Source organism: Mercurialis annua, linkage group LG2, assembly GCF_937616625.2.
Source record: "Mercurialis annua linkage group LG2, ddMerAnnu1.2, whole genome shotgun sequence".
NCBI classification, from domain to species: Eukaryota; Viridiplantae; Streptophyta; class Magnoliopsida; order Malpighiales; family Euphorbiaceae; genus Mercurialis; species Mercurialis annua.
Window position 1 is genome coordinate 43,570,949 of NC_065571.1, and position 13,244 is coordinate 43,584,192.

Genomic DNA, 13,244 nt, shown 5'->3' on the forward strand with positions numbered 1-13,244 from the left:
GCTAAGTTTGACAAGTATTGGGGTGATCCTTTGGTTATGAATAAAATGATTTTCTTTGCTAATATTTTGGATCCTAGTGATAGGATTATGTATATGGAGTATACCCTTAAGCAAATGTATGGCTCTGTAAATGGCAAATTCTTGTTCACTAGTTTGGTTCATGATTTGAGTCTGTTATTTGATGATTATGATGTGCATTACAAGAAAGAATTAGCTGGTACTTGCCAGAGTAGCAGTCCTTCTAAATCTCCAGGCCAGTTTTCTCAAGCTACTTCTGTGTTGAAAGAAAGATTCATGCAGCAAATGATGGAGACTAGATGTGTGGGTGGAAGCCAAAAAACTGAATTAGATATATACCTAAGTGAGGCAGTAGTTCTTAATGATGAAAAATTTGATATTTTGAATTGGTGGAAGTTCAATTCTCAAAGGTTTCCAGTCCTCTCTAGAATGGCCAGAGATATACTTGCAGTACTAGTCTCCACAGTTGCTTCAGAGTCTGCTTTTAGCACTGGTGGCAGAGTGCTTGATGATTATAAGAGTTGTCTAACTCCTAAGATTGTGGAGGCTTTGATTTGCACTCAAGATTGGCTTAGAGATCCATCAAAGCCTGTTTTTGTTGAGCAGACTTTGAAAGAGTTAGAAGAGCTAGAAGAAGGTAACTATTTCTATTTTTAAGTTTTCTTTTTTTAACTTTTTACTTTTCAACTTCTGCTATTAACTGTGCTTATTTTCTTTTCAGGGTTTAAAGATGTAGCAAATGATTAATAGTTTGTCTACAAGACTATAACTATTTAATCTTTCATTTACTTGATGAATGTTTGCTTTGAATACCTGACCTGGTGGAAGCTGCTTGCTCCTATTCTGATGCCTTTTACTTATTCTCTGTTTCCCTTTTGATACTAATGAAATGTTGGCATACTTAGACATTGTAGATATCTGCTTGTGGTTTGTCTTGCTGTTTGACTTGGCCTGATTTCTCTGTCTAAGACCCTAGGTATTAGTATGCTAATGGCTATGATGAATGCTTTCCTATCTAAGTTAGAATGCTTTAGGTTGTAAATTGTGAGGCACTTGTTTTTGTGTTGCCACCTTTTTATGATCTTTGGTATTTTATGCTTGATATACACTGCAAATCTGAGCCTTTCTGTCTTAGTATGCTAAATGGCTATGATGAATGCTTCCACATCCAAGTTGTAATTGCTTTAGGTTGTAAACTGTGAGGCACTTATTTTTGTGTTGCCACCTTTTTATGATCTTTGGTTTATTATACTTGATTTACACTATCTGAGCCAAATTTAGCAAATTGACATTGATGAGATATGTTGAGTAGTTTGCTGTGTAGTGAAAATACTTGTGGATTTCTCTGTCTTATGCTAAATTTTCATATTTGTTCTTGGCTATGATGAAGTTTCCACCTTTAAGCCCAGAACTACTTGATTTTTAATTGTGCGACATCAGTTTTTTGTTGCCTTTTAAAAGTTGGGTTATCATTGGCTTAAAATTTATGAATGCTGAGCCTAATTTATTAGAATTGTATTATGTCTTAGTTAATTTCATCAATGTTCAATTGTTTGCTTTATACAAAAACAATCTTTGTGTTTTCTATTTTGCAGCTGCTGTTGTTTTGGGGAAGATTCTGAAGCTGGCCTGCAAACTCCTTTTTTTGAAGCTGCCCAGTTTGTGAATATAATTTAGGTCTTATACTTAGCCTAAATTTTTTGAATTGTAATTAAAAATGGCTGTAATTATTTAGTTTCTATTTTTTGATACTTACATTGTACACAAGTGCAAAATTCTTGTGTAATATATTTAGCTATTTAGGAGTTGGCCAGTTAGGTTTGATTTAAATCTGTAAAAATTGCTTATTTCATCCTTGTAATTTTTCGAATTTAATTTCATTTTAAGTATTTATTTAAAACGGTTAACCGACATAACCGAACCGCGGTTAACCAAACTTTCAATTAAACGAACCGAATTAACCACTAACCGAAGAGGCACAATTTGGTATTCATTTTTTAAGGTTAATCTGGTTTGGTATCAGATTTCTCTGAACCGAACCGAACCGAGATCACCCCTAATTACAGGAAAGAAGATGATAAAATATAGAGGCAAGCAAATTGGACAAAAGCTTCAAATTGGTCATCAAACTATTCATTAATTTCTACCAGAACCCCTAAACTTTATGACTATATATATTATAAACTAAAATTAATAAATTTATGCTAACAATAAACTAAAATATGATATGATATCCCTAAAAAAAACTAAAAGATGATATAATAATGCTAATGAGAGTATATCCAAATATAAATAAAATTGTACATTAAATAGAGAAAATTACAGGAATGGGCTAATACCGGGCTTTTTTTACATTTTTGCTAAAGCTGTCCAAATCTTTCAGCAGTGCTAACATTTTCCTTTACATTTTTGAGCAAAAAACGGGAAATTATTACAATTCGTACGTGATTCATCTAAGCTGTACACGTGTCGCTTTAATTGAAAAAAAAAGAAGGAGAGATCAACACATATACAGCTTACTGGTTTCTTCTTCATCTCTCACCATTTATTTCCTTTCATTTATTAACTGCCATTGCCGGAAGCTTAAGAACTCGATCGTACTCGCGCCAAAATCCAAGATCTCGATCGTGCTCAGCAAGTGAAATTGTCTCGTTAAAACGTGGTTGTATATCGAATTACTCTGCGTATTTCTCCGAATAATCGATGAACTGTTGCTTAGTTGGGCATGTCGGAAAATCTTTCGGGAAACCCATGATCGGAAGCTCGCAGAAATTCTTGGGTAAGTGAAGACGAAGACAGTTGGAAGTTTTTAATTGCCATAAAGAAGCTATACAATTCAATCTTTCAAGATCTATGCTCAGAACATCTCTTATTTTAAACAATCTGCTACTTATTTAATTTTACTCATTTTTTCAATAAGATGGATCATGAATTTTTTTGAGTTCAAGAAAGAAAAAGTATAGATATTTATATATACTTAGAGAGAGAGAATTCTTGAATTCAAAATTTGAGTTGAAGAAAAATAACATAACTGATTAAGAATTGGAAATAACCATTGATCAGTTGAAAAATATTTTTGTTATGTAGGAAAGGGTATAGAATAAACTCCAGATTTAGTGGGTAAAAAATCTATGAGTGTTTTAATGTTTTTAATTTGTAGTTTATGATTCAACAATATTTTTAGTGAAAATTTTGAATTTATATTATTTATATAGTTGAGATGTACTATCTATTTATATTATTTAAGAGATGTGTTATTTTTTATATTTTATGCATTATGTGATATGGATTCGTATATTATTATTTGCTAATTTCGAAATACATGTTTGATACATATCAAATACATATATTATATATCTCCAATACATGTCAGAAACAGCTCAAATAAGAGACACGATCAGCAGCTCTCATGAAGTTACCTCAGAATATGGTGTCGAGTAAGAAGCGGCAAGTTTTTGTATCTTATTTTCCAATGTATGTGTAGTTTTCTTTAAATTTTGAACTTATATTATTTATGTAGTTGAGATGTACCATCTATTTATATTATTTAAGAGATATGTTATTTTTTATTTTTTATGCATCATGTGATATGGATTAGTATATTATTATTTGCTAACTTCAAAATACATGTTTGATACATATCCAAATACATATATTATACATCTACAATACATGTCAGAAACAGCTCAAATAGATTCATTTTTAAATATATATATATATATATATATATATATATATATATATATATATATATATATATATATATATATATATATATATTAATTCATTATTGATATGTTTTTTAGTTGTATCTGTTATATAAATTTTTGATATATAATTTATACATGATAGATATATCCTTAATAGTATACGCGTCACTTCGTCAATGGTGGTACCTCAATGCCTTCAAAATACATTTTCGATACATTTCTTATGCATATCCATACATCTCCGATACATCATCAATACATACCAAAAACAGCTTATACATATCAGATACATTTTAGATGTATTTGTTAGATACATCTTTCATATACAATTAAAACATGATAAATATATCTTTAATACGTATCATTGATAAATATTTTGTACAAATTACAGAGCATGTGGCATATTTTTATTTTAATATATGTTATAGATACATTTCAACTACCCGTAAATTATATATTCAATGCGTTAAATATACAATTCAAATAAAAATACTATACATATACGATACAACTCTTATACATATTAGAAATAGTTTTGACGCATAATGAGAAATTGTTGCAAATAAAGAGAAAAATATATTTTAATGCTAATGAAGTGGATAATATTGTTATTAGTTCTTTTTTTTTCTGTGTATATATCATGTATATTAAAAATATTTATATCGAGTAACATATAAAGATGTTATTGATGCGTGAATTTCAATTAAAGTATGTGATAAGTGTATCTTTAATTTAAAATATATTATATATACACTTCAAAGATAATAATATATCAAATAATATCAATAACATTTTGATATCATATATACACCTCAACTTATTACTTTTATGCTTCATTTTAGGCCTAATGTCTTAAAAAAATCCCGACCTTTTAGCCCTTTTTCAATCATACCCTGACGTTGAAAATTTGTCAATTTTACCCTATTTTGCATTTTTGTGTTTCAATTGTACCCTGAAAAATTAAATTAACGTCTTTTGCGTTTGGAAATTTGTTTAAAACATTCTCCATGTCTCGCATATATTAATTGTATATTTTTAAAATTTATTTAAATTTCGTTAAATTAATTAAGAATTTATATTAGTGTTAATTTGATTATGGTTTTTAATTAGTTTTTAAAAATAAAGAACTTATTTGTACTTTTTTGAATAAAAAAGAATTTAATTTCATGTTTAGACTTAATTAATTGAATAATTTCATCATTTAAGTAAAAAAATTAACAAAAATTAAAATATTGGGGTACAATTGAAAACAGAAAATTCAAAAGTGGGTAAAATTGACAAATTTTCAACGTCGGGGTGGAATTGAAAAAAAGTTTAAAGGTGAGGGGTTTTTGAGTGATTAGGCCTTCATTTTATAGTGAATAATAACATATCAAAATGTTATTGATATTATTTGATGTATGAATTTTAATTAAAGCACGTGATACATGTATCTTTTAATTTAAAATATATTATAAATACATCTTAGAAACACATAAATAATACATATTAATAATATATTTATTTATTTATAAATTTATTTTTGTTTTAGAAATATGAAAAAATAATAATCAGATATTTCCTTAATACATATCTGATAAATAACAAATACATAAATGATACAAGTTTGAATTTTTGACAAACTGACGCGTGACTGACGCACGCATCTGACGCGCGTGTCAGACGCATGTCAGACGCGTTTTTGACCTATTCTGACGCATTTTTGACTTTTTTTACTTGTTTTGTATGTGCCATGTGTTGCATCCTCATTGGTAAGGTATTAAATGTAAAGTTTCAATTTTTTGAGGTGCTCATGTAATATTTCAACAAACTTAGCATTGTTGTTATTTCCTTCCTCTTTTTATATAGTTTTGTTATTTTCCCCATTAAATACTTATATACACTACAAACTAGAGCTAGCCACAGTTTATAACCCGGTTCCAGTTCAGAATGGCCGGATCGCGGTTCAACAAAATGAACTGGCTCGGACCCGTTTAAGTGATGGTTCCGGGCTGGTTCAGACTCGGTCGGTTCCGGTTCCTGACGGTTCGAAAAAAAAATGAAAATTTAATTACTAAAAACTAAAAAGTATAATTTAAAAATAAAATAACATGCAGAGATAATATTACAAGAAAGTATAAAATAAAACATATTTCTTAAATATTATATTAACCAAAATATTAAGGCCAAACACTGTAAAAAGGTAAAACCTGTCACAAAAGTTTCACAAAATTAATTTTGTCAATTTTGGCCAGAAACAGATTATTTTATCTCAATTTTGTCCAACACCCAATTGATAATCAATTTTGCTGATGTGGAGCCTACGGTGGCGTGCCACACAATATGCCACCGTGGCAATTATTAGGTTAAAAGTGCATTTAAGTTCTTAAGTTTAATAAAATTACCAATTTTATACTTATAAATTTTTTCAACATATTTTATCCAATTAAATACCACCGACACCGTTTTCGGCCGCATCTCCCGTACCGACCGTCCCATTTTTTCCCGATCGATCCACCACCGTCGCCGGAATTTTTTTTCAACCAAACTAATTTAAAATACTAAAATTATGTGTCAATTTATTAAAAAAATTAAAAAAAATAATTTTTTTTTTCGAAAAAGGAGGAGCAGCTGCTGCTCCAACAACAGCTCCTCAGACTGTTTTGTTTTACATTTTACTTTTTTTGGCTGAATCGGTTTCGGTTAATTTGTTCAGTTCAGATAAAGTAATTTGATTTTGGGTTAAATCGTTTGGTTTCCATTTGCTCGCCCCCATATGTTGATTTTCTTTTCAGATTATTTGTTGGTTTTTGAAATATATTAGGAAAAATTGAGTAGATAGGAGTAATTTAACGTTTATTCTATCTGTTATAGAATGGAATGCTTTAGTTTAAAATTTTACTAAATCAAACCGAACCAAAACCTTACCCGAGTTTACCCGGGATGTAACAGTGAATGTTGAGAAATCTTACAGTTCTATATATCTAAAAAGAATTTGATGCATTAATAAAGAGTAGATATAAGGATGTGCATTTCGCCTTATAGTCTTTACCATTCGTATCCATTTGCCACCACATTACCAAAAACATGTACACTTGACAATCCAAAGTCTCAAGAGCATCACAAGAGCTAGATATTCGATCTCATGATCGTAAGAAGGTGTCGACCCTGTTATTTGTTCCCCCTGACAAAAACTTCATACAAATGGGAGGCTTAACTCCGGCGAGAGCAAGTATTGAACTAGGCAGAGTCCATATTCCTTCCCCACAAATCAAACCAGAAGCTACTGCAGGGCCGAAGGCGTCTGCCTTGGTCTTGCTGATCCTTTCCCACACAAATAGAATGAAGCTTCCTACGCACATGTCAATAGCAAAGTACGGCCCCAAATAGAAAGGTATAGCCATTGCCATCGGCAGAGGAATGAATCTTGCCCAACGCTTAGCCAATGTGTCTTTGATCAAGTTTATCAGAATGGCTGTACCGAAAAATATATAACAAAGCAAGAGACATTCCTTGGGCAGAGCCGAAAACCCTTGTACCCCTAATATAGCCATGTTTCTGTAAATAACAGCATTTGGAGACGGATATTCACTTCCCGGCTGCCCAAGATCATCAAAGGCTTTATAGAATAGCCAAAACACGCAAGGAGAAATTATGCAACCCATTGCGGTGCCAATTACTTGGCTCACAAACATCGAACGTGGTGAAGACAGGGTTAAGTAACCAGTCTTAAAATCCTGAGTTAGGTCAGAGGCCGTAGAGACAATGTTCATCATGACTCCACAAGCAGCAAGTCCTGCAATTACACCACCATGTGAGGCTCCAGCCCATGCGCCAATTGTAAAAATAGCAAGCTTCCCATAGGTGGATGCAAGAGACCAATCCGTGAGCCCACACCCATATGCATTACAGAACGCTAAGGTTGGTGCAAAGATGTAGATGACCAGTATGTAATACCATTTAAGCTGGTGAAAGATGTGTGGAAGAGTGGCAGTAGAAACAGCAGCAATTGCAACATAGCCTGAAATAGCAAACCACGCCGGAATCTGATCTTTCAGAAAGAGCCGAGTCCGGCGTTGGTCATCATAAGAGAGCTTAGAGCTCTTGGGAGAAGGATGGTCGGAAACAGAAAGACTGTTCCTTGTACCTCGACCTCGAAGTTGGAAAAGTAAGGCAACCAGAGTCCTGGTTAGCACCTTGAAGAAGTTGTATAAACCATCACCCAAGATCATGGCGATGGCAATAAAAACCTGAAATTATTACATAAGCTAGTCAATGGCAATGAACATCCCTTGGTAAACACTATTCAACTCCGTTACTTGGTTAGAAACTTACTCTGTAACCTTGAAGGCCATGTATGTCACTTGTCTCGAGTTCTGCAGGATACCAGTCACCCCTTTTGTTTTCTATCAGAGGCCACATTATACCCCACGAAAGAATTCCTCCAAGCAACACCGATACATTGACAATATATGGACAAATCATTCCAACTCCAACATATGTTGCCGAGAAGTCAAAGTAAAACCTGCACAGAACAAATATGTGTGCTTATGCCAGAAGATATATTCTTTAACAGTAAATAAACTTTTTTAAAGGGAAATATTATTTACTTATTTTTATATGCTTTAAGACCAAAGGTAGGGAAGTTGGAAAATCCACAATGATCTCCTGCAGTATAAAACCATTGAAAGAAACCCCACATGAAGCTGAAAGAGAAGAATTTGCCTAACGTTTTTACTTGTTTCCTGCAATGGAAGAATAGCAATGATTATTGACTTTCAACAAGCGTCACATACCCATTTTAATTAAAAAAATCGACAGGGATAGGACTTACTTTGCTAGCTTGGCTCCCGCAGGAGTGTGGAAACTGTTGATGAGATGAGCAGTTGCAGTACCACTTGGATATGTCAATTTGAAGTCTATGATCATGATCTGAAGCCAATCAAGATAATTAGGTGTAAATTGGAAAATAGATTTTACGGAAACAGCAAACACGAAGTATACTGTATGAACAATTTAACTAATAGTTGCTAGCTCACTCTATCAGTTCATACATGCTGTTTGTACCTTTCTGAGAGGCACCACCGAGAAGAGGCCCAGAAAACTAACTACAAAGAGAAAGCCAATCATCCAAGACAATGTTGGATTTTTATGATCAATTTTGTCTTCTGCTGATTGTTTTGCAATAATGTCACTCATTCCAAAGAGGTAACTCCCAAAGCCCCCTATTTGTGCATCAATCATAAGCAATCTATATAGATTAAAATACGGAAGTGATTGCACCCGGTAAAAATTCTCAAGAACACAAGCATCAATAATAAAATACACTCAAGCTGAACATAGTTTCAGAAATTTGAAACTCTAAGCCCCTGTTGGCCATGTTATTAAAGTTTTAAAGATTTAAATGAAATTTTGCATAACAAGCCATCAAATCACTATCTTGAACATGGAAATGATGTCCCCTTTAGAAATGGCATGCCTATAAACACGTAAATAAGTGAAAATCTGACCAACAAATTTCAAATAGCTGAAAATGGAGGAGCGAACTGGACTAGCAGGGTGAATCAGATATGATCAGAAAGTTTTATTTCATTTCTTTACCTTTTTTTTTTTGCATTAGTTAATTAATTCAAATGCTCAATAATTTGTTGTTACTAAAGTATAGAAGCGTATAGAAAAACAAATGCTTAAATAACCACAAAGAACCGGAATGTATCAGCCAAAAGTAAACTTTTCATCCTTCTTATTCTTTTGCACCAGGCTAGCTTATGTAAATGCTCAAAAAGTCGATACATCATATTTTTTTATGCTGAAAATAGGGTATAAAACTCATGAGCATGAGCATGATTGTCACCCTAGACTGCATATGAAGTTTTAGTCTTCTAGTGTTCAATTTCATAAGAATTAATTGATTCCATTCCGTAGCTTGCAAGATAACTCATAGAAAATGAGCTTATAAGAGACAATATTTTAAGAATAAGAGAAACAGAAACAATATCACAGGATCAACTAAAAGGGTTACTTAGTCAACTTCGAATTGAAGAAATCTTTGAACTAATTATATCATTAAAAATGTATTTGAGACAGTGTGATAATAATATGTGTTCTTTAAGCAATTAGCATTCTATGTTCTCTGAATTCTAACTTTACTGGTTGACAAAGTAAATATAAACTATTATCAATGCAAAAGAAGGTCATATGTCATCTAAATTCTAAACCACCAATATAAAAAGCACAGAGTCTCACTTTTGAAGTTACCACTTTCCCTTTTATCAACACTAGAATATCCTTCTTTTTTTCATGAAAGAAAACATGTGTATCCTCCTTTATCTCCTATTATTCATTATATTATTTACCAAATCCTAAAATAATACTTTGAAAATCAATAATATAAAAACCAAGTGATTAAAAACTTGCTTATTCCATTACAACTTATAAAACAAACATTCCATATTACTTAAAAAAGTTAAAAAACATTTTTACATAAAGGAATGCAAAAGATAAAACAAAAGAAAAAGTACAAAGTCCTTTGTCTTTCATTTGATAAGATGAAAAGATTGTCATTTTATTTTTCATTCTACTAACTAAAACATAATCAACAAGAAAAATATCTTACACATAGTGAATCTTCCCTAGGTAGCACAGACACACAGACACGAAAAACGGAACACAGACACGGCGAAACAATGATACATTAAAGTTTTCTAAGTTCCGTGTCTGAAACGCCAAGTTCCGACACGTTTCTAAAACAGAAAACATCGATCGAAGAACTGTCCACGCCACTAAACAATCCATCTTTACAATCAGATCCTTAACAAAACAATAACCAACTCAAAACTTCAATCAAGTAACATAAAATTAAAACAAGAACAGAGTTACATAGAGTGAGAGAGAGAGGAGTACCACTGAAAGCGATTCCAGAAGAAGCAACAACACAAGTCTGAATAACAGTATTTTCCTGCCTAGTAAAGGGCTGAGGATTAACAAATCCAATCTTGGAAACAAGAGCAGTCCACATTTTAAGGAAAAAGAACCCCAAAAGACCAGCAGACACATTAAGTGAAGGAATAATCCCAGTGGTAAGATTCAGTTTCATCACTATAAAACTGAACAATATACTCAGCACAAAGCTCACTACAAACGCCCTTAAAGTCAGTTGATTTCTCCATGTTGGTGGCACTTCGTGTTCATCAAATGTTTCCTCCACCGAATAGTATTTTGCTTGCCTTTCTTCTTCTTCCTCTTCAACTTCTGGGTTTCTTTTGTTCTTACGCTCCATTTCAAGACCCATCTCAGTTTTATCAGTCTCCATGTTCTGTTGTTCAATCTGATGGGATAATTTGTTGAATTGAGCAAATGGGTAGTGGTGGATTTTTGTTGATGTGGTGGGAAGATTGACTTGGAGGAAATGAAAATGAGAGTATGTTATTTGCGTTGCTGGCTAAAAGAAAAGAAGAGCTGCCATCAATTTTGACTACTTCTTTTACTCATACTCTCTAATTTATTGCTTTTGTTTTTATATATATATATTGAACTCTTTATTTTAATGTAAAGTTGTAAACAACAAAATCAAAGTTATTTAGAAAGGTGTAGATTGAATTTAAAATTAAGGATCTAAATCGAATCTCTTAACTTAGATCTTTGGCATAATGGTGTTAAATTTTAAACTTTTGTGTGTTTTTATAATTTAAACCAAAAATTTACAATTTTATACTTCTACCTATATTTCATCTTTTTGCTGTACTTATATTTAATTTTTTAAAATTATTTTTTTATCCATGTGGCATATGTCATATTGGAATTTAATGCAAAAAAAATTGATATTTTGCAAATGAATAAAGGGTCAACGTGTCTTCTAAACTTGTGACACGGGTTCATCTAACACAATTTATACTTTTTTGAGCAATTAACCTCAAAACTCCTTATTGTTAGGTCAAATAACTCAATAATTGTATTTTTAAAACGTGTAAATACAAATCGAAAGTGAGGGATGTAAAAATAATAATTAGATACTACCCTAATTGTTGCGGTATAATTATCTTAAATCTATTTTTTGAAATAAAAATATAAATTATGGGGTTATTTGATCAAAAAATAAAGAGTTTTGGGTTAGTTGTTCAAAAATTAAGCTAGATAACCCCGTATCACAAGTTCAAGAGGCGCGTTGACTCTTTATTATTTTGCAAATTTAACCCTATTAGATAATTTCATTTATAATTTTATTAATTTTTTCTAATCAATTAATTGTCACAATTTTTCAGCTAAAATTTTATACTAACTTCGTAAGGAGCAAAAATTATTTTTCAAAATTTTAAAACTTAACTTCCAACTAAAAAAAATAAAAAACAACATTAAAATTTAATTGTAAACTCTCTAACTTTCAATGAAATATTGACACAATTAAATTGATGGAATTTTTTTAGATAGAAGTGCAATGAAATTGTCAAACCGGAATAAATTTGTAAAGGCAGAATGTACAAGAGAATTCTTCAAATTATTCAGAAAGATTACATAAGTTTTTTTATTTTTTTTTTATTTCTTAACCACGTCAGCTTTTAGTATTTCTAAAAGGTGCAAATAAACCTCACACTTTAAAAAAGTCTACATTAATTATAAAAGTATCCAAAAAAACTAGAATGACTTATGTTCTTTTTTGAAAAATATTAAAGGATTCTTTTGCAAAGTTAAAAAACATTGAGAGCTTAAATGGATAAGAAAAAACTAGGCTTATTTGCATAAAAAATCACCAACTTTCGCGTGTTTTTGGTATTTAACATAATTTTTTTTTCTTGACATAAAAAATCACCAACTTTCATTTTTTGGCACATTTGTCCACGAGATGTGAAACGGCGTCATTTGAATGTAAAATGGCACCGTTTTGCGCTAAAACGGCGTCGTTTTGCGCTTAATTTTCCAAATTAAACTGTATGTGGACGAATATATTAGAAATTGAAACTTTTCTCATTAATTCAAGAAAGTTTACAAGCTGGCTTTTATATACTACATCAGCTGTAACTGCCTAAAGCTGACGTGGCAAGCCAGAGAAACAGAATTACAAAACACACATTCAGTGTGTGAGTCTAGCTACAACAGAAAAGAATGAATCTACTAACTAATTCAAGACTAGATTCATAAAGAGCAGTTATCACAGCAGCTTCAGGTCATCAATCCAAGTGACTATCCTGCAAACCAATCACAGCAGGTTCTTGGCTTTGTTCAGTATCTCCAGTTCCTCCAGTCACAACAATGCCTTTATGCTCAGCATTCTTTAATAGCCCCCCACAAGCTGGAGTGTACAGATCATGTAACTCTAGCTTGGAAATACCTTTGTGAAACAAAGCAGGCGACAAAGCTTTGGTGAAGCAATCTGCAAGTTGATGAGCAGATGAGACAGGAAGTAAATGAACAATGTTCTGTTGCAGCTTTTCTCGAATAACATGGCAGTCAATCTCTATATGTTTGGTTCTCTCATGAAAGACTGGATTATGAGCCAGTTGTAAAGCAGATTGATTATCACAGAAAATCAATGCTGGTTGC

At 31.9% G+C, this 13,244-nt stretch overlaps 1 protein-coding gene across 2 annotated transcripts; it reads right to left on the minus strand.

Annotated features, from left to right (window-relative positions):
- Positions 1-6,588: 6,588 nt before the first annotated feature.
- LOC126669233 (probable metal-nicotianamine transporter YSL7) lies at positions 6,589-11,164 on the minus strand. Of its 2 annotated transcripts, XM_050362645.2 has the most exons (6): positions 10,611-11,164; positions 8,775-8,932; positions 8,542-8,639; positions 8,318-8,452; positions 8,043-8,232; positions 6,589-7,957 (listed from the first exon to the last, which is right to left on the minus strand). In XM_050362645.2, exons 1-6 carry the CDS (start codon positions 11,017-11,019, stop codon positions 6,851-6,853), a joined length of 2,097 nt encoding a protein of 698 aa, XP_050218602.1. In that variant the 5' UTR covers positions 11,020-11,164; the 3' UTR covers positions 6,589-6,850. The 2 variants fall into 2 exon arrangements, with proteins under 2 accessions (XP_050218602.1, XP_050218603.1); XM_050362646.2 differs by lacking the exon at positions 8,775-8,932 and having other exon boundaries at positions 10,611-10,904.
- Positions 11,165-13,244: the final 2,080 nt, after the last annotated feature.